The sequence below is a fragment of the Lagopus muta genome, chromosome Z, assembly GCF_023343835.1.
Source record: "Lagopus muta isolate bLagMut1 chromosome Z, bLagMut1 primary, whole genome shotgun sequence".
Taxonomy (NCBI): domain Eukaryota; kingdom Metazoa; phylum Chordata; class Aves; order Galliformes; family Phasianidae; genus Lagopus; species Lagopus muta.
In genome coordinates this window covers 73,133,293-73,160,971 of record NC_064472.1, presented here as the reverse complement: position 1 = coordinate 73,160,971, position 27,679 = coordinate 73,133,293, and the positions used below count along the sequence as shown (strand labels likewise).

At 40.6% G+C, this 27,679-nt stretch overlaps 1 protein-coding gene across 5 annotated transcripts in view; it reads right to left on the bottom strand.

Annotated features, from left to right (window-relative positions):
• SEMA6A (semaphorin 6A) overlaps nt 1-27,679 on the bottom strand; it is a 113,562-nt gene that overhangs the window by 16,329 nt on the left and 69,554 nt on the right. For 3 of the 5 annotated variants that reach the window (XM_048932079.1, XM_048932080.1, XM_048932081.1), the window contains exons 11-19: nt 25,655-25,786; nt 22,835-22,990; nt 21,191-21,367; nt 20,362-20,502; nt 20,188-20,268; nt 18,039-18,097; nt 16,513-16,533; nt 16,316-16,366; nt 9,266-9,430 (exon numbers count right to left, since the gene is read on the bottom strand). In XM_048932079.1, the coding sequence (XP_048788036.1) occupies nt 9,266-9,430; nt 16,316-16,366; nt 16,513-16,533; nt 18,039-18,097; nt 20,188-20,268; nt 20,362-20,502; nt 21,191-21,367; nt 22,835-22,990; nt 25,655-25,786 (983 nt within the window). The remainder of the gene's footprint in view (nt 1-9,265; nt 9,431-16,315; nt 16,367-16,512; nt 16,534-18,038; nt 18,098-20,187; nt 20,269-20,361; nt 20,503-21,190; nt 21,368-22,834; nt 22,991-25,654; nt 25,787-27,679) is intronic. The other 2 variants (XM_048932082.1, XM_048932083.1) reach the window with 2 other exon arrangements.

The following is a 27,679-nucleotide window of genomic DNA, read 5'->3' as shown; positions in this document are numbered from 1 at the left end:
CTGCACTTCCATATGAGATTTTATTTCACAGAAAACAGCAGTCTTTGGTTGTTGTTGGAATAACTACAGTTTAATACTCAGGGCTGAGCATTTTGGTAGGCATGGGAAGCTGGGACTGATCTGGAGGCTATCCATTGGGACGCAGAGTTTCAGAGCACTGCAGGTATTTTTCCTGGCCGACACAAAGCTGATGATGAATGTGCTGTTGGCCATTTCAAATGTTTGCTGTGTTGTTCAGCTGTGCCAAATCCGGCCCCTAACGCTCCCCAAGCAATTACTCTAAGAACTGCACTATGCTCTTCTAATGTCAATGGAGCTGTTAAAATCTACTTCTGCACAGACTTTAACTTATTCTGATCTGCTGGGGCAGGGAAGGCTGTCAGACTATCTGCTAGATGGCTAAACTGCTTATCAAGTGCAGCACCAATACTCAGTGTACATGGAGTTATCTGCGTATTTGGCAGCCAAACTGTGACAAGTCTCTTCTGGATATGAGCAAACCGAGATTTTTTAATAGCTTAGAATTTGGTTGGTGAAGGTGTTTTTTTTTTTTCCTCACAGGGCTGTCAGAACACACGTTTTTGATACAGCAGTAAATTTACTCTTTCTGCTTCAAAACTTCTCAGTAAAATGCCCGTAAGACTCTTTCTTCCTTCATAAGAACACATTTTCCCTCTCTTTCTGAGATACCAGCACAGAAAATCTTGGAACACGAATGAAACCAAGCAAAAGTCACAGCAAAGTAACTGAAGACCAAAGGCTATGTTGTCTCACTATTAGATAGCTCAAAGTAACACTTGTCTGGACACCTGGCTCAACTAGAGATATTCATAGAAAAGAGAGGTTTCCAAATATGATGGCATTTGTTATCTGTATTGAATGTTAAGTAAAATTAACCCAGCAAAGTCTACATTATGCCCTCTCCAGGCTTTTTTAATTACCAGCATGCAACTAATCAGTAAGCACCATCCTATTCCGATGGAAAAAAATATAAGCTAATAAGCTTGCTTTTTTTACACTTAGAACACTAAGTGAAAAAAGAAGAGAACCAGTCAGGATCCTACAGACAGAAAGGGATACCAAGCCTGTTCACTGAGAGGTTATCTACATGAGAAGAAATTATGTGGTGCTCTGTTACAGAAGCATGTAATTAATAAACAGCTTATAATCCACAGATTATCTTGCAAGTGCTCTGAACCAGGACTGTCAGTGCTCAGGTTGTTGAAAAATTACTACAGGACATCTTACTACTAATTAATACAATTATTGAAGTTATGTACATCCTATGTAAGAAAAGATGAATTATTCAAATATCTTTAAGAGCATATTGACATTTTAATTATACATTGGCATTAATTTAACACCAAAAGGCACTTTAAGGCTCCTTTCGACTGCAAGATTTTCTGCTGTTAAATCCCTTCAACATTTCAAAGCTCCTTCAGAAATCTGCTGCTTTAAGGCCAAGTTCTTTCCTGCCCATTCAGCATGTTTGCATTGCCCGGCACCTCCCTGCACTCAACATTTATGTCCCCAAAATGGAATGCGGTGTTATTTAGCATCCTGTCCATCAATTATTCCTTGCTGCTTCCAGACAGAGTAGAGGCCCTGTAGGGCGAGCATAGCCTGGAATGAATTCCCAGCCCCTGATAAATATGTCAGTGCTACAAGAGTCAAACAAAAGCATCAGGCAGTCTGTGTTCCTCCTCCAAGCTGTCCTCACCGGGTGGCTGTGGATGAACGCAGCTGGGAATGTTGTCTATCACACAATAGCTCCACTGCCCCGAACTCTGCGCAGCTGTCTTGACAAATTAGACATGGCCTCTTTTATTGAAAAAGTAGATCAAGGTTCTGGGGCAGCTTTTCCCTGTTTTAGCAAGACAGGCTTCCACTGTTCGTTGCAGCCTGTAAATGGATAGCCTGACTTGAAATCTATGCAGGTGGACAATTGCAGGTCAAGGATACCTGCTGTTTCCTACAGCCACGTTTGACATTTGATGGGCTCTGTTTTAAACTTTGCCCTTCTTTTATTCAGAGGATTCAGTAGTATGGAGATGCATTTACAACGAAAAGAACTGTTGGTAGTTTTCATAAAGGAGTTTCACATTTGCATTTTTCTCCTATTATCGATAATGTCTTCTTGTCGTTGGCATTCTTTTTGCTACTAAATAAATTACATAACTCTTGTCTCTCAGTTTAAATCCTGCTGCCTGTGTTTACACTTCTGCAAGTTAAATCTGAAACCCAAACTCTCAATGAAACATTGAAACGTTTTGATTTCTGAAAAACTTAGGCACAGTGATGAGGTGTCATCATTTCCTTAGACACTGTGTGCTGGAATACACTTTACAGTGCTCCTGTCCTTGTACATTCTGTCCTACAGAAAACCTGACTCAAAGAACTGAAGCTTTTTTCTATGTAAGATTTGAAAGGAAGACTATCAACTGAGAAGGCACACTAAAGCACTGCAGTGCATTCTATTACAACCCCCCTTTTTAAGTTAAATTGGCCTTACGGATATGGCCATGTTAATGGACTTAGTTACTGTCCTTTTTTCCCTCATGCTTAGTCTACTCCCTACTTCCCTGCTCTTGTTCTCCTTAAAACTTACAAACTATGAAGGAAACTGGTTTGAAGAAAGTTTCTGTTTCTGTCCTCAGAAATGTTTCTTCCAGCATTACTTTTCAATGATTATACATATAGTTCCCATTTTATTAGTGCTGTTTTTTCTCCTGCCCACGTTTGAACTTGGGGATGCAACCTGAGATGATTAGCTGCCTCTGGCTCTGGAACTGACAGAGCCATGCATGCACAATGGAATAGATGAAGGATCAGTGTCACTGCTCTGGACAGGTCTGGTGCATTCCCTTAACCCAGACTGCACAGCCCTCTTGTTTATGTCACAGGGTACCTGTAATTCCAGCATGGTGAGGTTATCAACCTTCTGGCTTCTTTACAAGCAATATTAGCTTGGTCTTCTGATACAGATATGTGACCACTAAAAATTCTGCTGAGAAATCTGGTTTCATTTGACTGTTAACAGTAGTTATCTGTTAATGATCTGGTAAGGAGCTAAAGTGGCATCCTACAGCAGAGGCATGCTGTGATTAGTCTCTGTGACAAACAGATTCTGGACAAGTTGCTTATTATAGCCATTCTAGAAAAATATGCTTTTTTTTTAAAAAAAATTAATATATATTTTAGCATTTCACCTAGGCAGCTAGAATATGTGACAAACATGAATCAGGTGTCCTGTAGAATCAGGTATGTTTACAGTAAGCTGATGATAATCACCTAAAAAGATTTAAAAAATCAAACCTATATGGCTTTGTTTAGTATATGCTCATCCAATCTGCCACTTTTTAAATCCTAAGGGCAAAATATTTAGGTTTTAATCTAGATGTGAATGTGTAAAAATGGACTAAGTCCATTTAAGTCTTCTGTACATGCAATCCCTTTGCACAGCATGGCAGCTTCAAGTAAGCAAAGCCCTCACTTCCAATCTCAGCCAAATGCTAATGGATCAGACAGGGCAGATCTGCTACTCCCTTTCTTATAACACTCATCAGACTGCGTAGAGGAAACTTGAATGTACAGAAAGTGAAGAATCAGATCTGATTTTATCTTCATTGCTTCCTCAGTACTTGAAAGTGTTAGTGAGTGGCAGAGTACTTGCAATCTGTTTTATGTTCGTGGGGACAATGGTTTGAGACAGGAGAAAGAATAGCAGCATTTGTATAGCTTCCTCCATATGTTTTGTGTAGACAGGGCTTCCTGATCCTCATCTGGGCAGAGCTGACTATGGTGCAATTCCTTCTTGGATCAGCCTAACCCTTTTTTAAAAGCGACCATTTCCTTCTGACCTTGGTGTAACTGCAACACAGACAAACCACAGACACAGCATTTGCTTCACCTGGAAAATTCTAACCCTCCCCCTCAGACCTGCAAACACAGACTCAGAATATAGTCATATGCTGTGCTGCTTTAAACCGTCTTCTGAATTAATACAAACTGCTGGCAAGGTAACAACGAGCTCTGCCTCCCTCCTCTGATAAGACATGTTTTGAACCTTTTAGATTCTTGTGCATATCAGCACACAGTAACATTCTGTGCAGAAGAAAACCTCTGCAAATGAAGTTCCTGGTGCAAAACTTGGCCTTTCCACGATCGACACTGGCAGATTAACTTATGCAAAAAGAGTCCAAAGCTTTGCTCTGCTATAGAATTTTCCCTCTCATTTCATGATGAAAGGATCTTGTTAAATCAGCACTTTGCACTTATTGTTGTAACCGTACCTGAAATTTCATACAATTCTGTCTCCCTGGAGCAGAGTCTGTCCTAACATTTGCAGACTCTCCAGATAGCACTGTCAGCACTTAGTAAATCTTTCAAGTAGTGATAACCTCAATAAAAATTAGTAACGCTGCCACTTGTGTACAACAAAAAACATCATCTGGAGGCAGTTTTTGGAAGGATCAGCCCGTGGGCTTCCCAATTATACATCCCTCTCCAAATTATTGACTGGTGCTAAAGATACTGAACTCTGTACCTCCTGAGGGCTGCAATTATTAACTGTTTCATGTGAAATAACAGACACTAACAGATACCATATCTACAGGAGCATTCTGGACATCCAAACAGCAGCTATTAACAGTATAAGCTATGTGCATCACATCCTGCTTCTAATCAGTTTTTTACCATTGGCATGCTGGTACTGAAAAAAGGTTTGGTTTTGTTATGAAAAGGAGATACCGTCTCATAATGAGCACTGACACAAATGAGAATACAAGCATTAAGGCTGCTAAAAATAATGCTAGGCTGCTAAAAATAATGCTATGCTTCTATCAGTCAGTGCCCAGGCAAACCATGTCCACCTGAATGCTGCAGAAAATAAACAGTATAAAGAAATCGTAATCTAAAGCCAAGTTATGAACACTGTCAATAAATGCAGGCTCTGTACATTTGAGGAATGAATGAGAAAACTGAACAGTTGGCTATATTTGTGCTAGCAAATCTGGTACTGGAAAAGCATGAAGCATTCCTAAAGGGAGGCAAAAGGGATAGGAGACAGCAGAGAAGGGCCAGCAAGGTGATGAGAAAATCACTTTGTATTCTTCACACAGGCCTCTCCATCAGTGGTATAGGTACCTAGGTCCCCTATGGTTAGTAGAATGACTACAGACACAGCTACTGGGACACTACTGGGTGTACAGGTAAAGCCTTGGAGCTCTTCGCAGGAGGAGCTTCATGACTGCCAAGGGTGGGAGGGAGGCTCAGTACAATGGCAGCAGAAGGGAAGGTTAGACTGCGAGGTTAGGAAAACTCTATCGACAAAGGTGAGAAACACACAATTAAATCAAGACCAAAGCAATTAAATCAAGGGTAAAACACAGCAAGAAAGGAAACAAAACATAAACATACTCTAGAACATAGGTTGTTTTGTTTTGCTGTGGGTTTTTTTTCTTTTTTTTTCTGTGGAGGAGATGGAGAAAAGGAAAGAGGGTGCGGTCTGCCCAATCAGAACTGTTTTTTTTTTTTTCCATTTGTTTGCAATGAGAAAAGCAGATTTCTTAATGGCAACAATGAAAATGCCAGTGGGATAGCAATGCATAATTCCCACCCTACGGGTTGCACTACACATTTCCATCTTAGCAAGAAATGTGAGGTAGCTCAGAAACAACAATCCCAGAGTATATTTAGCTACTAAAACTGTGGCACACAAATGTCACATTCCCATGAGTCAACCCTTTTAAAGAACCCCCCTCTTCACGCCCCCACAGATATTCCCCAAGATGCCTGCACTGAATTAAAAGTGAAGCATATGGATGGATGTGACATCATCAAAGCACCCGTGTTACAGACAGAAAAAGCAGCAAGTGTAATTTGTACTATTAGTACAATTGGTAACAATTATATGTACGGGAAAAGAAAGTAAACAGTGTCTGAAGGATTAGACAGAACCAATGAAGAACACCACAAAGCACTTTGCAAAATGAAGAGAAAATGTTAAAAAGAAAAAGAAATGGTTTTTTTTTTTTCTGTGAACATGCAAAAATAAAACACAGAAAAAGTGAAAACAAAACCTTGATAAAAGAATAGCAAGCTTAACATTTTCTGATTTAATTTTGTGCAAGAACTCTTTCCTTTGCCCTTTTAAAACAACTAATCAATAGTAATTTTAGAGCCGTCCAGCTTTGGCTCGGCAAGGCAAGGAGTGACAACACACAAGTAGATGGTAATGGCAAACAACCATGCGGTCACCTCTGCCGCCATTGTTTTGATTGCGTGTAGACTGCTTCCAGCTTTGTCAATATTAATAATTAGGCACTGAAGAATGCATGATATTTAAAGGACCTTGTCACGTGCTAATAGAGCACTTTGGTAACCATCAGTCCCTGAGGAGGGAGCTACTGAATTTCAGCCATCTCACCAGTCAGGGAATTGAAGCAAGTATTACTCAAATTCAACAGATGTACTTTTATTAATATTTTCAATGCATGCTCCTCTGAAAGCTGCTGCTGGCATACAAGATGCTTTTAAAAGACAGCTTTCCAGCTACTAAGCAGTATTTTGCATAAGATTTGAAAAGTAAAAATCCACACATAACAAATAGTGGCATTAAAGTGCATACACTTTTCTGTGTTCTTTTGGGTATGTAAGGGGCCGTGCCTTCCACTATTGCTGGATTCTGACCTACAACCCCTGACTGACACCAGCAGAAAGGCTGGGTGCAAGGATCTTTTCCTCCCTTCCTCACCAAGTCTGCCTAATGACATCTCAGGCAGGAGATGTCTAAGAAATATCCTCTCACTTCAAGCAGTTTGAATACCAGGTGTTACTGAGACTGGAAGAAAAAGGAAAAAAAAAAGAACTTTATTTCTTTGATTGTCAGCATTATCACTGATTTACTTCTCAGACAGAATGGAGAGGGAGGTAAATCATGTTGCCATCTCTAAAGAAAGTTTATCTGCTTTCTCTCTTCTACATATCCAACACCTAGAAATAACTTTTTCTAAACTGCCTTTCTGCAGCTGAAGAGCCAGGGCAGAGGAATAGGGTTCAGATTCAAAGAAATGAGGACAGTCTCGCAAACTGAACTTAAGTTTGAGAGTTTGGAATCTGACTTTTTATCTTCAACACCCACAGATGCTCCTCCCTCATATTATGGTTTTGAGTTGTAGCAAAGGAAGCTGCATTACTTTCACAGAGGCTCTGCAGTCTCTGCAGGGTGCAGAGGAGCTCTGTGCTTACCTTACAGGTAAGCCTGACTGTTCAAAAATTCACATTGTTTTTTCTTTAGATTTGCATTTAATCTCCCAGAATGTCTATAGAATCAAGCTTAGAAAAAAAAAAATATCTGGGAATAGATTTTATAAAACTGAGCGGAAAGAAAAGAAGTAAATGGCAGTTTGTCTCTTTTTTTGCAGGAAAAGTGAATTGCTGGAAGGTGGGACACAAGTTCATATCTTCTGCTTGAGGGAATCCAGATCTTTGTGTTCCCTTTCCTGCCATCAAGCCTAAACACCATGGCTACTAGATTAACGATCACCATGGCATCCCAGGAAAATTTACTGCATCTTCTGCTTAATTTCCAGTCTCCTCGGCTGGAAAACTGCTACAGGCTTTGTCTCTGCTGGGTCAGCCAGGTGATGCACAATGCCCCTGTGGCCAGGAGCTGCAAAAGCTCCGTGAGGAGTTCCATGAGAAATCCAGGACATCCCAGGACTGTTGGAGAAGCTGTGTGTCTGGGGCTGTAGTGAACACCAGGCTCAGAGATCACAGTCCAGACCACCGTCAGCTGTTCCTGCAGCTGTGCTGAAAACTGAACTGTTTTCCAATGTTAACGTGCTCATTACTCCCTGTTGGAAGTTTCTGCAGTGACGCAGAGAACTCAGGACTCAGTGGGTTAGACAGAGGGAAGGAATATGATTTAGTAACCTACTAGTTTGGGCTGACAATTCAAAGCAGTAGGTCTGGCATGCCAGTAGCCTCTCCAGGAACAGCTGATGCTTTCATCTAATGAGTTTTTCATGTAAAATGCATGAACAATAGAGACTGGAATCCACATTTCAATTAATATTTTAAGTGTTTTTTATAAAGTATTCATAGTAGAAAGGCCTGAAGCTCATGTGTGCTTCTGCTCCTGGTGAGTGCCCTAACCACACAGCAAGTGAGTTTTGCTTATACCCATCCTCCTCCTGGTCCACTGAGTACTTAATTAGTGCATACAGAGTGAAACATCTTGGGCAGAGAAGAAATTGAAAGAAGAGATCTAAGAACACCCTGGAGAAGAATAACAAAGACTCAAATCTCTCTAGGTAGAGGAGATATTTGAACCTAGGCCCCCTATTTACAAAGGCACCATTTTAACCTCATTCAGATAGGAATGGGAAGCAGTGGGAAGAATTTTGGAGGGCCATGACAGAATTACGAGGCACCACCATGCTCGCTCAGAAGAAAAGCTTCTCTTTCACTAAGCAGGTTCAAGTGGCAAGCTGAAGCAACTATCTGCTTAATACTTCATATGCACAGCAAAGTGGGATTAGAGGCCAAACAACAGGGCTGCCCCTTGTCTCAGGCACAATGGTGCTTCAGCACAGGGCTGAACATGGAATAATAAACCTAAAGCAAAGCACCATTTTGGGCTTTAAAAACACAACAGAGAAATGCTCTTCACCAGCAACCACCCAAGTATCTTTTGAAAATCACTAGTGATGATCTCAAAGGTGTTTCATGCCCAGGTCCCACTGAAGACAGTGGGACTATGGGTCCAGTGGCTAGGACCAGTGTCAGCACAACTCCACCAGTTAAATGGGCACAGATCTCAGAGCTTCAGTACCTCTGATGGCCAAAGAGAGATGGAAATAATGTGAAATTAAGCTGAGACCTGCTGTGCTTCCCCAGGAATTCAGGAAAAAAGACAGTATGAAAATACACCCTTAGGAACAATGGCAAGCTGTGCATCTCCCTTTGACAGACAGTGAGGAAGATCAAGTTTAAAGAGAGCTAAGTCCCCATTGTTTCCCATGCACTGGCACAATACACACAGCAAAGACACACATTTCTATTTGTTTTGTGTGGTTTCCTCAGGCAGTGAATTATCTAGGACTGAGTTTGAGATTGGCTGTTTAGTTTCAGACTTTACGATAAGCTTTTAATTATAGCACAGGAGTTTTATTACATATTGCTCAGAGCCAGCTGGAAGCACTTACACTTCAGTCCTCCCCCCCTCCCTCCTCACCACAGGAAGTCATTTCTAAGGCCTTACCCTTCTTGTCTTGATGATTATGGGATGAAACTGCCACATATGGATCTGTATTTTCGGATGAACCAAGCGGATCCTTCCAATCCAGCATGCGTCCCCTAGCATCATAACCCTGTCGAGCCCAAGAGTCGGAAGAGGTGGTGCTTGGAACTAGTGAACTGGAATGTCCTGTTACATTATAAATACAGGTAGGGAAGACAAGGCTCAATTAGTCACTTACCACGCCACCTTATGCTCAGGAGCACAAACTTTGATCTTCCTCATGTGTGAACCTCTTAGACTGAGCAAGGCTTCAAAGTCCTTGCAAAGCACTGCCCAAGGAAGCACAGAATTTGGACCTTCCCCAGTGGCCAGTCTGATAATGTCAATGACTGTGCATATTCAGTTGGCTGCAGCTTAGTTCATGGTTGTTTTTTTGCCCAGCAGTGTTAAAGGTATGCAGAGCATCATGAGGATGCTTTGCTTTAGTCAAACATCCTTTGGCTGGATTCTGCACATGAGCTTGAACAATGCCAGAGTGCCAGTTCACACTGGCTGGTAGTGGCTTAGGTTGAAAAACAGCTTCAGAGACAACTTAAGCATTAAAATGGAACAACTTCAAGCATGGCCCAAACCAGAGAGGTATGCCAGAAGAGCTGCAACATAGATGTTCACTAAGGGAACAAGAGGCTGCCCAGAAGTAGCACACTGGTGCTGGGGCATCAGACTCAGGGTGGGGCTGGAAGATGTGCTGGGTTCATGCCCACCTGCACCATCGCCACTGGTATCATCTGAGCTGGCGTTGTAAAAGAGGTAAGGACTGCTAGCATGAAGCTGCACATTATTTCTCAAATTAACAATGAAGAAAAGACCTTACTATGTAAAACTGGCAAAGAACCCATAACTACTATGGTCTCCACATATCACTTGGCTGGTAGACCTGTTAGGACAGAGGCATGGCATTGCTCGCTTGCTGTAGGCCCCTTTGAATGCCTGCATGCTCATTCTGAAGAAAATTTAGGATGTGATCTGCTTTGCATTTGTCACATAGGCTGCTGGAGGTCAGCACACACCTCTAGACCAGAAGAGAGGATTACAGTCCAGCGATGATGAGTTTTACATCTGCTCTAGACATTGTTATGGCTGAAAATGGCTGAGGAATTCCTCACTGTTTGAATAGATCCTAACAAACAGCACACAAATAGGACATAAGCTGCTGTAGGCACCAAACAGCATTAACGCTGGTTTGGCTGGGGCATAAATATATTTGCATCTTTGTAAACTTCATCCCAAGAAGTAGGTCAGCACCCAAAATGCAATGTGCTTGAAGTTTATGGTCTCTGAATGCTGGCTCTAACCAAGATGTCTCAGTGGCTTGTTTGCTCCTTGGCTCCTGGGAAAGAGGACATTGAAACTCCCTCCACACCACATTTTGACTTTAAAATCACTTGCTTCTGAGAGTTCCCTTTCACTACGTGCACCAAAATGTCTTATCTTCAACAGAACTCAAACTGCTTCTGTCCTTGATATGGAATAACTCAATATTCCCTTACCTGCTTTCCTGAAAGAGTAGAATCAGATCATTCAGACAAAAAGGCAGATAATATCTTTTTAGATTACACTGGACAGACAAAGAGTAGTCCTCCATTCTCCTGCCTCCTTTGTAATAGCCTAGCAACCTAAATTAGATTTCAGTCCTCTCCATGGGGAGGAGGCCAGTCGCCAGACTACTGACTGTTCTAGCAAAGACTCTTCCCCTCTCCTTCACCAAATATTACACTTCTCAGAAAAAGCATTTGAGGTTGGGGCAGAAGTACACAAGAAGCCCAAATTTGGAGCTGAGTTTACAGAGCTTGAAGTGAGGAAATTGTGCTTGTCATTTTAAAATCATCACTGGACATACATAAAGCTTCATGATGCTGTACCTTGAAAAGGCTGCTTTAGGTGGATTTTCCATCGGTGCTTCAGCTCATGCTCTCAGAGCCATGTGCACAGAGAGCTAATGAATCTAAGGTTCCCAATTCTCTTCTAGCCATCAGAAATTTAAATCTTGGACACCAGTGTGTCCAAGTTTTGATGCAAGCATGCACTTCACTTTATCTAGACCTTTTAACAGCTTTGTGAGGCTAAAATGTTGATGAAATCAACAAAAAAATCTGTGGCATCTGCTAGGATGCTGCTGAGATTTAAAAGATGTCCTGGTGAATACTAATCATTTTAGAAGGCAAGAAAATACCTGTAGCTCCTCTGCATAATTTTGAGGAGCACTTTTGAATTGCTACACACTTCAAAAAGGACATGGTCAGGACAAACTCCTGTAACTATTATGCTTTGCAGTGGAAGTTGGCCAGATTCAGTATTCTCACCGTTGAGTCTACCTTCAGATACCATAGCAAATCATAAACATGATTAATTGGGCATTGGACCTCAGTCTGAAGGCTTATGTTGACAAGGGAACTGTTCTACTTTCTATCTCTTGTGCTAGCAAGTGTGGTCTCTCTAGCCGTCTTTAACAGCAAATGAGAGGCTGCATTTCGTTGAAAACAGAGCTTTAATTTTGCTTAAATAGGAAAGAGAACCCAAATATTATCCACTTTTAATTCCTATAAGTTCCTATAAGCCACAGCATAGCTGGAAACACTGATAACCCAGCTAGATGGATGACAGACCGTGATCCAAACTTTATGCTTGCATCACCGAAGGTCTGCAGGGCTGCCTGTTTCCATGAAGACAGGTAGAGGCCCCATGGGCTGAAAACACGTGCCCTTCTGAAGCAAGGAAATGCTGGAGCGTGAAAGCTTTCACTTCTACACCATTTCACGCTTGTCAGTTCCTGTGCTCATTCCCAAGAAAGAAGAAGAACAATGGGACAGAGAACAGGCCAGAAAACGGCTATGAGATTTCCTTGTCTTCTTTTTCCTAAGGACTAAGTCACATCTCCAAATTAATACCCCATTAAATGACCACAATAATGTGTACAGTATTTGATCAGCCTACAAATAACACTGCACTCAACATGAGAAAGCAATTAATCAGAGCTGGATATAGAGGTAGAAGAAAATCTTGCCAAGTAGCAATCATATTTTATACCTGTCTTTGATATGCATTTTTATGCCTATGTTAGATGTGTTTGAGGGTCAATTTTAAGAAAAAGCCGTAAATATGTTTAAAGAAAAACATTTCTTAATACAGCAATCTAGAGGAAATACATGCCCAAGGGACACATTTTCCAAAAAAAAAAAAAAAATCCTCAACCATATGCTGCAAATACATGGAGAATTTCCTAGTAATGGAAAGCTAAAGCTTTGTGAAGATACTAATGTATGCCAGATGGTAGTTAGGTAGTGAAGGGTTTCACACAAGCGGAGAAATCAGTCTCTTTGCTCTGTTACTAATGTGCAAGTATAGTACACACTGAGAAAAAATCCTCCACGTGAAATCAAGATAAACTTTCTTCCATTTGGTAGAAGCAGGGAAGGACCAGATTAAGCTTAACAACTTTCCTTACCGGAGCAAGATCTGCATTCTGGAAGCGTTTACTACTGGGCAGCGCTACCATGCTGGATACCGTAAGCAGTATCACTGAGTCTCGTAAGCAGTCAGTCCCACTGGGTGAATTTCACCTTTGAACCGAGCGGCACCACAGATGTATTAGGTAGTTAAATTTCTCTCATAAACAGAGAAAAGACTGGAGTGGCAGGCAGTGTACTCCTAGCCCTTTCACATTCAGTCACTATTAAGCCTTTACAGTGTACTGTATAGTTTGCAACACCGAGAGGATCTTGTTTTCCTTTTTCCCATCGCACCATTTGTACCACTCTGACTGTGTAAACTGGTTTTGCTACAGTTTTAAGAGTCTTTCCCTCTATAGCCAGCATCTCTATGGCTGGTACCTCTATGTTAGTATTAGCTAGAGTTTCTTATATATAAAAACCACAATCCCGCCTTTGTTTTAAAACAATCCATCTGAAAACTGCAGAGACGGTCCTTTTCAAACCACTTTGTTCAGAGGAAATATTCGAAACTCAAAATAGACACACTTCAAAAAAGATCTGTTTTAGGTTGCTTCCACTGTTTGCAAAAACTTTTCATTTGGAGTGCTGTAACCAAGCATAAAACCATAGAACCAGCATAAAAGCTCCTAAGATCTACAGGCATGGGTAATGATTCAACAGGGCTGTGCTTTTACAACTACAGCTCAATTGGAAGTGCACTTGTAAAACAGAAAGAGATTTTTTCAGCTTTAAAACAAAGACAGGGATTCAATACGTATTTGATGGTTGCTCTAATATGCACAAGTCATTAGGTTCTCAGAGGTTAAGACGTCCGCACACTATTCTATTAACAACTATAGCAACCTAATTAGACAATTAGTAGGAAAGGCTAAATCAATACTACAAAGAGAGAAAGGGATATGACTAGGGGGTAAGATAAGGGCCCAATTCACTAAGAACTGAATGTTTCCAACGATAATTGAAGCTGCTTACAATTTTATGGAAGAATCTAGGCTAATCTCTTTGTTTAAACATGCGTCTCTTTCACCATTCTTCTCTGACCTTCTGCAGCAGATCTTCAGCCTGCTATCTTCTTCTTGAGTGTCAAAAGAGATATAATTGAACAGCCACCTGAGTGGGCTTTGCAGTTTCTTACTTGTTTACAACCGACCATGGGAGACTGCCCTAGAAAAAGGATCCCACCTGCCAAATTCAGGAAGAGGCTGATGTCAAGAATACAGCAATAAAGGGCTTGATTCTCCCTTCAGTTACACTGCTACAGATAGGCAATAAGTCAACCAAAGCGTGATGATTTGTGGTGGTGTAAATCAGCTGAAAGACTTTTTTTTGCACCTGGAGCTTCAGATGCCTTTGGATATATTTAACCCAGCAGAAGCACTCTAAGCATTCGCTTGATTGGCATCCTGACATATCGCAGTTCTGAGGTTTAATCTGAAATACCATTTAGTTACATGTTTAACAGTAAAAGGCACCATTTATAAAATTTTAGTTTCCTCAAGAAAAAAAAATATCACTCAGAGCAGATGTAATATGTAGCAAATGTGAGCATGTCTACCTAGACTGGTTGACTGTCTAGTGCTGGACTTCTTTACGCTCCTCATGTGGAAGATCAACAGAAGTGACAAGCTCTTTTAGTATTTTGTCCTCACAGGTGAAAAGAAAGACTGACTGCAGAAATAGCAGTATTTCAACTGGACCCATAATGGGAAGAGCTGTCTCGCTTAGTGACTGTGGATCAGGATCTACCTGTGAAGAGTCAGTGAAAAAATCTGCGAAAGATGCCACGAATGGGAATCAACGTTCATGTTGGGTCATCATTTTCAACTCACGTTTGGCAGTGGGATCCTATTTTATGAGCTGGATTCATTCATGTAAGGACAGTAGACTGGACTTCTTTTGTAACCCATGTTACCTAGGACTGCAGCTTTTTTTCACTTTGTCACTCATTCGAACCATTTTTTTTCCTGCCTTCTCAGTCAAACAAAAATATCAACTTTGGATGAAGTCTGTATTGATATGGTAGCTGATTGGGATACAGGTTTGCTGCCTACAGCTATAACTGTGCAGCCTTCAAGCATAGTAGCAAAAATGCTAAGACACTTGTGGCATATTAACAATGGGCTCAAGGCCATTTTCTTTTTCTTTAGATTCAGCAGTATGGATTTTATTATTACTACTTGTTCTTTAATTACTGCTCTGTGCCTTGATTATATACCAATTTCAACTGCAAGCTGTATGTGCAGACGAAACAATCAGTCTTTCACGCATTATGAAGTCTCAGCTTGCCTTTGATTTTGTATATTTCCCTAATTGGTTTTCATTATCATACTTGCAAACAAGTTTCACTTGCACATTTTCTATTTCCTGATTAAAAACAACATGGGAAATTTTATTTATTTCTTTATTTTAAATGCTGAACAGTACTGGTGTACCTCCAGTTATTTACATTCTGCTGCACTGAGTTATCATTGGTTCTGTTTGTACCTACATATTCTGCATGCATGAGGTGAAGGGATCGATCTAATGTGCATCATCACAATTTCAAACTAGTCTACCTCTATTTATGTTCTAAACATATAGTTATTTTGCCCCAGCTCTAATGAACATTTAGTCTTGAACAGCCTGGAAGTAATTTCACAAGTAAGTTCTCATCCCACATGGAAATTCACCATTGACTTCATTGCGAACAACATCACACATCCTTGTGAGCACTTGTCATTGTTCAGGTTGCCGATAAGGAGAAGCTATTGCAAGATGAATCTAGGTTTGAATTTGATTTCATCATTTACTCTTCAATAATTCCTCCAGAAGACACTTTGCACTCCCAGTGCCAATGTAATCCACTTTCAAACAAAGAACAAAGTGGTGCAAAGAACTGCAACTGCAGATTAACAGCTGCCTGGAGGGAAACTGCTACCCTAAGCTGGCAGAAATGCTTCTTTTCAGCTTTGATCACCTAATTTGTTGTGCAAATTCCATTTTTTACAGACCAGGCACCATGGAGTATTGTGATACTGCAAGAACGGATAACATAAATGATTCACTGCAGAAGTGACCAAAACTTTCTTAACTCAGGGTGTAACCCAATCTCAACTGACATGGGTAATGATTAATTTTTCTTAAGAGAGGTCTCTCTATCACCCAGGGACAGTTCTGATCCTTTCCCAAAGCTATCGGTGACTAGCTGCTGGAGCAGTCGTGATACCAGCCTGAATACCTCATGAGTGGGATGTGAGCTATCTTGTTTTTCCCAGGGAACAGATAATATGCATCACTGTATCCAAGTCTTTCTTTGTCTGTGTACTCAGATGAAGCAAGCTCTTAATCATGCCTGCTGGAGTGCCAGTAAAATAAACCATCTTAAGCAGTTTTGAGAGAGGACTAGAAAAGAGGGAATGCAAATGAAGAGGCATTACTTATTTTCACTTGTGATTAGTGAATTAGGCCCTCAGATGGAAGACAAAACAAATAAGAAAAGGTTAATGGCTCTTTGACTAGAGGAACTACTGGTTAACACAAGGTTCCAGGGAGACTTTTTAAAAAACACCCATAAACTGACCATACACTGTGTTGTAAGACATTTCATGATCAGGTGAAGCAGTTGAAATGTCTATGAACAAAATAAATTGGGAAAAAAAAACAAAACAAAACATTAAGTAAGACAAAAAATATGAAAATACTTAAAAGTTAAGTAAAAAGTAATTCCTCCAAAATGGATTTGCTGTCAGTAAATAAAAAAACTACGAACTTTCTTACCATTCAGGGCTACGAAGGAATCTGAAAGACAAATAACAGGGAAAAAAAGTCATTATTTCTCTTTCACTTTTTTCCTTTTTAGTACTTCACTGCTAGCAATCTTTTATGCTTCAGCTGATATCTGTATGTATGTGATTATTACACCAAGAACCTGTGCAAAATGAGTATTCAGAAATGCCTGAAAACAACACCTGACTTTAAACGCATTCATGGCTGGACCCACACAAGTAACACCAAACAGGAAGCCCAGCTTTCTCCCTGGCATGCTTATTTTTTTTTCTTCTTTTTTTTTGCAAGGTCAAGTCCCGTTCCAGTGTAAGGCACCATAAATGATGCAGCCAGTATCATGAGTTGATGAGGACAAAACTCACATGATCCAAGACCTCATGAAGTAGTAAAACCAGCCAGATGAACATCCACCCCTGTGCAATGTCAAGGTTCGGTGTACCATTTAGAGCTAAAGAGCTATTTAAGCAGGGTATTTACTCTTTGCTAGCTGCACAGGGATCTTTCTCCATGAGCACAACTTGCCCTTTCTAAATCACTTCTTCCCCTTTTATGTGCAGCTGATGTCTGATGAACTCCACTGCTGTCTAACCTATTTGCCCAAGAAGAGCAGAAATAAGTTGATAGTTGAAAAGGGCTAAGTTGTACCAGCTGGGAAATGACCTAGTTTTGGTGCTATACTGTTTCACAGGGAGGACAAGAGGGATTTTGTGTATACCTCCTTCAAAAAACTTAGAGACAGTGTAAGTGACCCTGTCTTAGGGGACAGGCAGAGGGAGGTGTAGCTGAGACAAAGGCATGTAGTGGCGGAAATCCTTGTAAAGCCACAACCACAATTATCACAGTAGTAACTGAGGCTTGAACAAGGACAGGTTCTTTGTTCAGTACTTGTAAGCATTTCAGTGCCAAACATAAATGTTTATGCTTCCAGCTCTTGCTGTCAGTATGTAAGGTTTATCATTAAAATTTCTTAGGCAGAAACAGTGGTGCTTGACTCTTAACATTGCCACGTTTTCCAGCCTATGTGTAAAATTCACTAATATTCACAAGCACAGCAACTCCCACTTACTGATTCAAAACAGAAGCTGAAGATATATTTCACTGTCTCCCTGATCTGCATAGGAGTGCAATTCAAGTCACAGTCTACACCAAGAAACCAAGCTCCTTCTTCACATCTACATAAACAACCCAGCCACCATGACTGATAGAGACAATGAACAGCCAATTCATTATTTCGTTGCTGTGATCAATATCCTCTAGAACAGAAGTCTTCTCATTATATAAAGTCCAGAGTTTGAATAAATCACACCAACTGGGCTATTTAAATACATCTAAACAACAGTTTCATTTCTGTCATCTTTAACTTCATCTGCATCTGCATCTTTAACTTCAGTTGCAATCCCTGCTGTGGCTTACGCTGCTAGAAAGGAACGTCCAATGTCTAACTGGTAATGGTGATTTTATGGCATTCAGAAAGATGCTGTTACACATGGTAAAAAGAAGGCAAAAGCTTTGCTTACTTTGGCAGTCCCCCAGGCCATCTGTATTGCCATGTTCTACGTCCTGCTCAAACACCAGCCTAAATAATAGAGAGAAACATAACAGCATGAGTAACAACTGTCACAGGACTACCAGAAAAAAAATTGTCGCATCTGCAGCTGAAATAAAGACACATCATGAAACTGGACATTTCTTTGAATCTTTTGTGAAGTGTAAAAAAAAAAAACAACACACAAACAAACTGGAAGCTTAGGCCTTCAAATTGTTTGTCATCAGGAAGTGATTCCTCGGCTTCTTCTTTGAAAACCCACTGTGTATCTTTTAGTCAAGGAAGGCAAACATTCATATCTTTTTAAATTGTTAACCATAAAAAAAAATGACATTGTCAGGAGCAATTATGATCCTACCTTGACTTGTCCATACAGCACCAATACTTTGAAATAAGAAGAAAGCTAACCTATGAGTTAGGTACTGTACTGGGGCAACATAATCTACATTTTCAAAATTATTTAAGTATTGCAGGTTGCAGGTCATAAGGTCCAGAGATCACAAAGTGAATTACAATGAATCTAAGGACCTCGACTGATAAATATGTATAGGCTTTCCTAGCTGGCATGCCCAACTTAGGCTTTTAACCTGTGCCAGACATTTTGTGAAGCTGCTTTTCCAAGTTCCAAATATGGTAAAAGAGGAGTGCAAGAACCTTGGAAAACCTCCAATACAAGCTTTTGTCTACATCAGTTAGGATCTTGCTGTTGAGGCATAATTATCCCTGCATACACATAATTCCCAGAACTGTGTTCTTAAAACTCCTGCTCAACTGTCACCTACTCCAGGAAGGCACCTGTTGTCTTGCTGGATAATTCAGAAGTTCAACTGACATCTGAAAGTTGATCTGCACCTTCTTCCTAAGTGCTGTGCATTGGTAGAGAGTGACATGCCTTGCTCACCTGCAGACTGAACCACTACGAGTTATACTGCCTCTGTCTCACAGAATCACAGAGTTCAGGGGCTGGAAGAGACCTCAGAAGATCATTTAGTCCAAGCCCATGCTAGACCAGCATCCCTGGAACAGCTTGCAAAAGTGTCCCGGTGGGTTTTTAAATACTTCCAGTGAAGGAGACTCCATAACCTCTCTGGGCAGCCTGTTCTAGTGCTATGTCACCCTCAAATAAGTTTTCTTCTCATGGTCAGATGAAACTTCTCCTAAAGCAGAAGAGCCACTTTTGATGGTAAGGTGTATAAGCCCCCTAAAACTTGTCCTGGCCAAGAGCAGAAGTCTCAAGTACTTCAAGAATGCTGAGAAACCCTTATATGCACAGAAGTGCACGTTAATGTTATTCTACAAAAGGACCAGTTCCCACTTCTGTGATAAAGTATATTCAGACAGATAAAGCTACAATATCCACAATGGACAAAACAACTGGAATTTAAACAGGTAATTAAGACCATGGAATAAACAAAGGAATGATAACTCATCCAGTACAGAAGTAGGCTTAAGTTGGATTGGCTGTGAGGCTGCTGTGGTTGTGCGATGTTTGTGCCACACTGGAGTTAAGCTGTATTTTCATAGTGTCAGATGTAGCCCAGGAATATGATGTTTGAAACAGATCTGCCCTCTATAAGGAGACTTAGGTAATCGTATTTAAACAAAACTTCACAGAGTTTCTATTATTATGAAATAATTAAATTCTACTGTTAAGCAAGGGGAAATCCAGCCCCTCTCTGAATCTACTTCAAGCTTTTTCTGTGTCCTGTGATTCCTCTTAGTAATGCACAGTAAATTAGAAGGACTGGTTTTGTTTCCAGTGGACAAATTGCTACAGTAATCTGATTTGGATTCTATTGCCTCTTTAATCAGCTGTGATGGCTCCAGTGTGGGCTGGTCCAGACACAGCCATCCAGTTCCCTCTTTTCAACAACACGTGGGCTTTAGCACAGCTCTTTCATTTTCTTCTTCCTCTTCTTTCAGCAGTTACCAGTCAGCTGAGAGTTTACACCAAAAAAAAAAAATAATCGTGAGAAATTTCAGAGAATGCAAACCGGGCAGGAACAAACACTTCACACATTTTTCTTCCCCGAGAGCCCCACATTTCAAAAAGCTCAGTCCAAGTCCCCCTGGCGCCACTGCCACTGCCTCGTACTTTTCCAGCAGGAGTCATTACTCACTTAGCACCAAGGACCAGCTGTGTGCACGCCCCACTCTCCTTCACCCAGCCACAGTAGGGGTCTCTGGATGCTATGCAGGCCCTTGAGAAAAAAGCAGAGGAAGCATTTTGGATTGCTCTTGTGCCTGGCACGCAGGCTTCTGACAAGAGATTAAGTGCTGGCCAAAGTACGTACTTTTTGCATTTGCCATGACGCTCACACCGCCCCAGGGGAACCTTGATGACACAGGTGGAGAAGGCAACGTAAAGGGAGCTGCTGGGTTTGTCAAGCTGCATGGCCACAATACGCTTGTCTTCCATGCCATCGTAACTGCACCTGATTTGACACAGTGAGAAACAGTCACAAAAGAGTTCTGCTGGGAAACCAGATGAAAAACTGACGGTTCCTCAATCAAAGGAAACAATGACCAGAAACAGAACTGGAACAAGACAAGGTGGAAGAATAAACAGCCACTAAAAACACTAATAAAAAGACATACAACTAAGTATTAAAGGGCATGGTTCAAGGGAAGGAGAGGTGGAGAGAGACTGCAAACCAGACGTGCTTTCTAAGAGCCCTTCAGTTTTTAAGTTTATTCTTCTCCAGCACTCGAAGTAATTGAAATTTCTGCATGCTTATGGCCCACTTCAGTGTCCCTTCAGGCATATTTAAGGAAGGTTAAAATGCCAGAAATTTCCCTTGGAGATTATCTTGCTGGTTGATGAGTTATTTGGAGAGGAATCGTGCTTTTTATAGGATTAGAAAAATAATCTTCCTCTGCAGAATTTCTTTCAATGATCTGTCAACTGCTGCATAGGATAGGCTATTGTCTGTACATACTGGGTGAAAAATATTTCATTTCAATGTAGAGGCTGATAACCAGACATCCCTCCAAACAATTTAAAACTACTCAAAAAAACTTGGCTTCTCTACCTACTTCCCTTTTCGTGGGACAACTTGCTGTCCGGGAAATCAGAAGTGTCAAAAGTTACCCATACACGAGTGAAAAGAATCAGATACACACTTTTCAGGATTGTAGATGTTCATCTCCTCCAGGAAAAGGCTGTCATTTAGGAAACCGCTGTTTCCTGTCCGTGCCAAGAACTTCAGGATGATTCCCTTCTCTGATCCCAAGAAAACCACAGTGTAGTTCTTATATGGCCCAGCAGCAGAGTCGACAGCAATTTTGGTCAGGCGGTATCTGGAATAACAATACAGCATCTTGCATCATAGGGATTAGACTGCTGCTTATTTTATCACTTTTTCCACTTAAAATATCTGCGAGACAGCCTTTGGGAGATCATATAACATATTTAAGCACTTTTTCTAGCTGAATAACCCTGTAAGTCAACACAGACTGCACCAGTTTGGCTGCCCAAATGGTAGGGAATTTCCATGTGCTTGTGTGCATGTCCAGATGTCAGTTAGCAAACATATCTGCAGCAGCAAACCTCAAGCAGAAGGCTGGAGAACTGTTGAGAGGCTGAGGCAATTTAGGAATTATCCTTCCAAACAAAAGCAAAGTACCAGCTTGATGTCTTCTACAGGCAGGGAAAGAAAATCAGCATTGCGATTTTTGTTTTAAATTTTTTAATTTCAAGCTCCACCACATTAAGAAGAGGAATAACTATAATGGATCTCCATTCAATTTTTTTTGTCAGGAAAAGTTGTGTTAGTGCAATGCTGAGAAGCTAAATTTCATTTTCTTTGACTAAAAACAATCACGTAGCAACCACTAACCGATTGTACTGCCAAAATGGTATCTAACTATGGGATCACAGAATTTATTGAGAGTGACTGCTGGTGATTTGATACCATTGGTTACCTGGTACTGGAAGTCAAAAAAAGGCACTGTGCAGAGCATGTTGCCCTCACCTTTGGCCAGACACACATAACTAAAATGCAGCATGGCAATATTGCATGGCAATGCAGCTGGGTAATATTGCATCAGGGCTTTGTGAACCCCATTTCTGTACTGAATTCTTGATACAAAATTCCACCCTTGTACAGAGGAAGAGAGGAAAATAGGGCAAATTTTTTTGAATTACTCCATTTACAACTGAATGGTAGGTAAGTAGTTTAGTGATCACAGCATGACATGGGAACATATTTACAGAGGGAGAGTATGGAGTATTTGAGGCTTGCTGATTTATGAGTCTTGGTTCAAATCTCCTCTTCATTATTTTTCTGTTGTAATAGGAAGGATACAGATTTTGTGGTTAGTTTTCACTGTACACTTCTCTAAACAGTAATACATACCAGTATATAACAGAACAGACATCTTCATATCCTGTGAACATATCCTGGCAGGCGTGCTTGTATCCTGTATACGTATCCCTGGGCTATCTGTTGATCCTTGCCTGAAGTTTTCTACAGAGCTGTCTCAAACACTGACCCATAAGCCAAGAGGCAGGTCAACCTTCCCTGCGCTGCATTTCCTCCACAATCCAGTTTTACCACAGAGTACTTGGAAAGGATTAAGTGTTTTTCCTATCTTGGAAACTGCTCAGGGAGTTCTACAGCATCTGCTCAGCACTACCATCTTTCCTATCTGGAGTCATGCCCAGCATACCATGGGTGTCTACAGCATTTGAGAGTATTGTAAACAAGACCATTAGCACAACCTGACAGCCACAACTGGAGGAAGAGTCCATTTGGTGGTACTTACCTGACCATCGTTCTCAGGAACCAGGGTCGATTGACAATGGAAGGTACAGCCTCATCCATCAGTGGGTGTGTTTTGATGAAGTTCAGAGTATCATCTGGGAACTCACTAGAGGATGAGTATTTTTCTAATGATGTAGAACCAGCACAACAACCTGGTCTAAATAAAACAAGAATGTAAAGTGAGAACACTTGTTTGATACATGTGTAAATCTCCTTTCTGTAACAACTGTCATGACACCCTCAGTGAAATCTGGAGTGCATTGCAAGCGTTTAAACGAAGGATTGAGAAGTATGTTGGACTTGTTCTGACCCTCAGGGAAACCCCAGATCCTGCTCTAACTGCCACTCAAAGGTACTTCCAAGATGCACCTAAAAGCACAAACAGACTTTTTTAGCAGGAGCTTGAAACACATGGATTTTAGTCTATTCACTCACATGGAGCCTAGCTACTGTTTGTTTGTATTTGACTTGATGCTGTTCACTGGCATAGATGTTCTCTGATCTGCATCTTGCCTACCTGACTGTTCTTCCATAAAATAAAATTAGTCTTTAGCATACAGAGAGAAATTGCTTTTATAAAATGGGTGGAAGGATGCTGCCTTCAATATTGTGTGGTAGAAAGCGGTCTTGAAGAACAAAACCCAGCAAACACCCATGTGAGCATCGGTTTTATCCTTTAAGTAGGTCTGGACAAGAGAACTTAAGTGTTAGAGCACATGAAGGACTTCCACTGAGACACTGTTGAGTCATTTTGGACAATTTAAATGCAAATCTAGTTGCTGCATTCCTAAAACCTGCCCTCCTCTTCGAGCCAACTTAACCTTCCTGCCTCAACAGGTAAGCCTCATAATTCTTTTGCCCATTATTAAGATTTTGTGGATTATTTTTTCCAATTTCATTTGATCTAATTTCCTGGACCTCAGCCTTTGAACCGCTGTGAGATGAAAAGACCAAAGATGGGTCATCCATGTGTAAACACTCTGCAGAGTTCAATCTTCATCTGATCTAAAGTGGGTAGAGCCATTGACATCAATGGAGTAATGCTATCTTGAACATATCTGCCACTCAGGTTTAGATAAATGTTCAAACCTTAGGTAACTAAACGTTATGTGGGTAGGAAGGGACTAACTTCGTCAGTGCCTTTAGTCCTCCACTGTTCTGTGTGCTTGCCAGGTCCAAAATATTCTGATTATTTTGTAACTACATATAGAATTTACAATAGAGGATAAATCAAGGTCATCACTAGGTCCTTGCAAAGGCACTGATTCAATAGGTGAAATTCTCTAGGGAGCAGCATATGCTTTCTGGCACCACAGTGCCTAGACTTTCTCCATATCTAATCTAGAGGCTTATTTCTTCCTAAATCCTAATCACATGATTGGATTAACCCTATTTTAATCTCAAGAGTGGCTCAGTTGAGTAAACATAAAATTGAGTAAACCCTCCTCCTCATCTCAGCAAAAAAGGGAAGCAAAGCCCCTGAAATTTTCCAGCATGTCTCTGAGAAATGTTAGGATCAACCAGAGCATTAATGTTTCTGCATCATCTTAAGATATCCAAACAGAAGTGACCCTATTTCAGAGTCATCTTTTGCCTCTCTTCTGAATTTCAACATGAATTACAAGTAATGATTATTTTATTTAGCAGACTGATGGCCAAGCACTGTATTAAACATTTCACTCATTCAGTTCACATTATCTCCTACTGACTTAAAAGAAGCAGCACTATCCCATCTTCAGCTGTTAGCATGCCATTGGACTGTTTCACAAACTTTCTCTTTTCCCTTTCCACTGACAAGAAGGAACATCATTCTTTGTCCTTGTCCTTTTTCCTTGCCAATATTTTATGCAGGGCTACCATTTTCAGGTAAATGACCTTGGAATTCTCAAGCCATCTTGCTCTGACAAAGAAAACCATCAAGTCAGTGAGTTATTGAAGCACTGCAAAAAGGGGAAGAAAACCAATGCAGGCAGGTGCCTTTCTAGGATTCAGACTGAAAACAGACACAGAACTGATGAGACTTTTTCAGGCACTTTCAGGTTCTTCTCCTGACTGACAGCCCCAGAATAAGCACAGCACAGGGACAGTATACTTGACAAATCTCGAACATGATGGGCCAAATCTGGACTTATGTAGAAGCCTAGTTGACACCACAAAGCTTTAGATTTTTTTTAAATTCATGAAAGACATCATAGATGATATAAAACATATAGTAAAGTGGTAGCACTACTCTAAGTTAATTTCATCTATTTATTTACATCATATTCTCAGAGCAAAATGCCACTGGTGAAAATAGGTTAACGAAGGGCTGTCAATAATAACTAACAAAATGGATGCATGTAGGAAATATGAAGAGAGTATAAAAATAGATCTACATGCAAACAGGAGAGAAGTGAAATTGGAAAAACAGCTCAGAAGGAATGAGATAAAACAAGTCTCCATTCTAATGGAATGCTGCTCCTCCTACTCCTGTCCTCCCAAACCAGATACATTTTCTGTGTCAAGTAAATTGTATGTTAGACCAGAATTAGTGCAGCTTTTCTATGAGATACACTCTCTACTGAACCAGTATGCAACAGGTAACTTGTACCACTATTCAACTGGCTTTTATTCTGACCAAGTGCATCCAAATCTGGCTTGCTTTACATTACACAAATCTGGTTTTAGTGGGAAAATTCTCACTTCTGCACAAATGCAATTTAACTGATATTTCACTTCCACTATATGTATCTTCATCCATATCTGTACTTTAAAAGGCTATTCAGATTGTCAAAGACTCTGCACGCAGCAGCAGAACAATATTACTACACATAAGGCATACCTGGGTTTGGGCACTCTTTCATCAGGAACCGGTGTCCATGTGGAGTCTGGAGACTTTTGTTCCTTGAATCTCCCAGTGAATACACTGGCAATGTCAAGCATGTCATAGGCACAGACTGCAGAGCCAGGGATGCTGCAAAGTGATATTTCCCAGAAATTGTTACTCACTCTGCAGCTATGCATAAAATCTTGAGAGAAAAACATGCTGTATAGAAGTCTTCCTGTCACAGGCTACTCAATTCTGAACTCTGTAACCTCTGAGTATTGACAGGAAAAGCCAGCTCCATGGAAAAGACTGAAATGTACCAATCAGCAGACAGCTCCTGCCAGCACAATTTGTTTCAAAGCCTCTATAGAGAGAATTAATTGCAGTAATCTTGAAAAGGGAACAGAATCTGGAAAACTCTGTGTATGAATGGTAATGCATGAGGAGCAGCAGCTACTCTCATTGAAAGCCCATTATTTGGAAATTTAAGTTCTTGTAAGTCACAACATTTTCTCAGTATGAATTCTCACAGTCCCTGTCATGCCTCAAAAGTACCTTGTAGACAGATCAGAAGTTGGAGCTGATCAAACTGGAAGTGCACTGCACTGTGTCATTTGCATTTCCACATTATTACTCCATCCTCTTATAGCCTCATCTCCATCAGGTTTTCCCAGTGGAAAGAAGTTAACTGTGCTCAGCAATTTGCTTAACTCAATCACTCAGTGAGGTGTAAAGAGCTTGTAGAAGCAAACACAATTGTATTTTTAGATGATAAAGTTGTAAATTTGCAAGCAAGTGCATGGTAGCATTGTCTAAACATAATTACAACCTTACCTACTTACTTTCTGAAAAGCTTAGGATTTTCCCATGGTCACTCACTTGGAAGCATGAATTATTCATTTATCCACCTTTCATTTTTTACACATTAACTACTGTATTCATGTCTGATTTCTCTGCTTGATTTTATCAGATAAATAGCATGAACCTAACTGGCTGAAGTCTTTCAATCCTGCTTTTAGCTAGTAGGCTATTACCTACCAAAAAGAAAACGTAGGAACTGTAATACTGTTTCAGAGAATAAAGTTAAACTTATAAGGGCACAAAAATTGATAAGGAAATGATTGTTTGAATATTGAGAGATTCTGAAATGCTTATTACTGAACGAAACAACAGGTAGGGAGACAATAATAGTACAACTTCGATCTCCACAGGCTGGATGCTTATATGGAAGGAAACTTACTTCAAACCTTCTCACTAACGTGATACTGAACAGCGATAGTTATAAGGAGAGGCAGCCACTTGTATTTTGATGTAAGGGTCAGCTGGGGGTGTACTTGGCTGCAAACAGGACCACATCCTAAGGCACAGCAACTCCCACTTCAGATAGGTCTTGCATATTGTGAATTTAGCACTAACTCAAAAGCAACCCTCCAGGCTTAGTACTTAGATGTGCAGAGAACTGTCCTCAACACATTTCAAAGTGAAGGAGGGATCACTACTGAGAAGGCTGCAAAATCCTTTTCTATGGGGGATGGCAATTAGCAAGTCCACGGCACCATTAAACAATGTGGATGGAGGACTGTGGGTCACAGCCAAGCAATTTCTTATGCACTAACTACAAGCCATCACCAGCTCTCACCCTGGCTGATATCAGATTGAATTGTGGGATCTTTTCCAGATCACTTTAGGAGGATGTTCTTGTTCCAGAGATGAAAGGCATGTGCTGAAGCTTTTCCTCAGAGAAGGAGGAATGAATGAGAGAGAGGTGTCCATGTCAGAGGTAGGTCTGTTTTTGAGATGCCCCCAAGGCTATGTGCCTTTCTGTCATCTCCAATGCCTGGCAAAAAATGGTGCCCATAAATAGGATCTTGATTTTAGAACCATGTACTTAGATTTTAAAACACAGGATTTAAAGTAAATGATTGTTCATGACACACCACAGGAAATACTAGCGGAGTAGAAAGACATCTCAATTTATAGGTAATCTCAGGATACAGTATATTTGCTGCTGATGATTCTCCATTTGCTTGTTTTTATTAG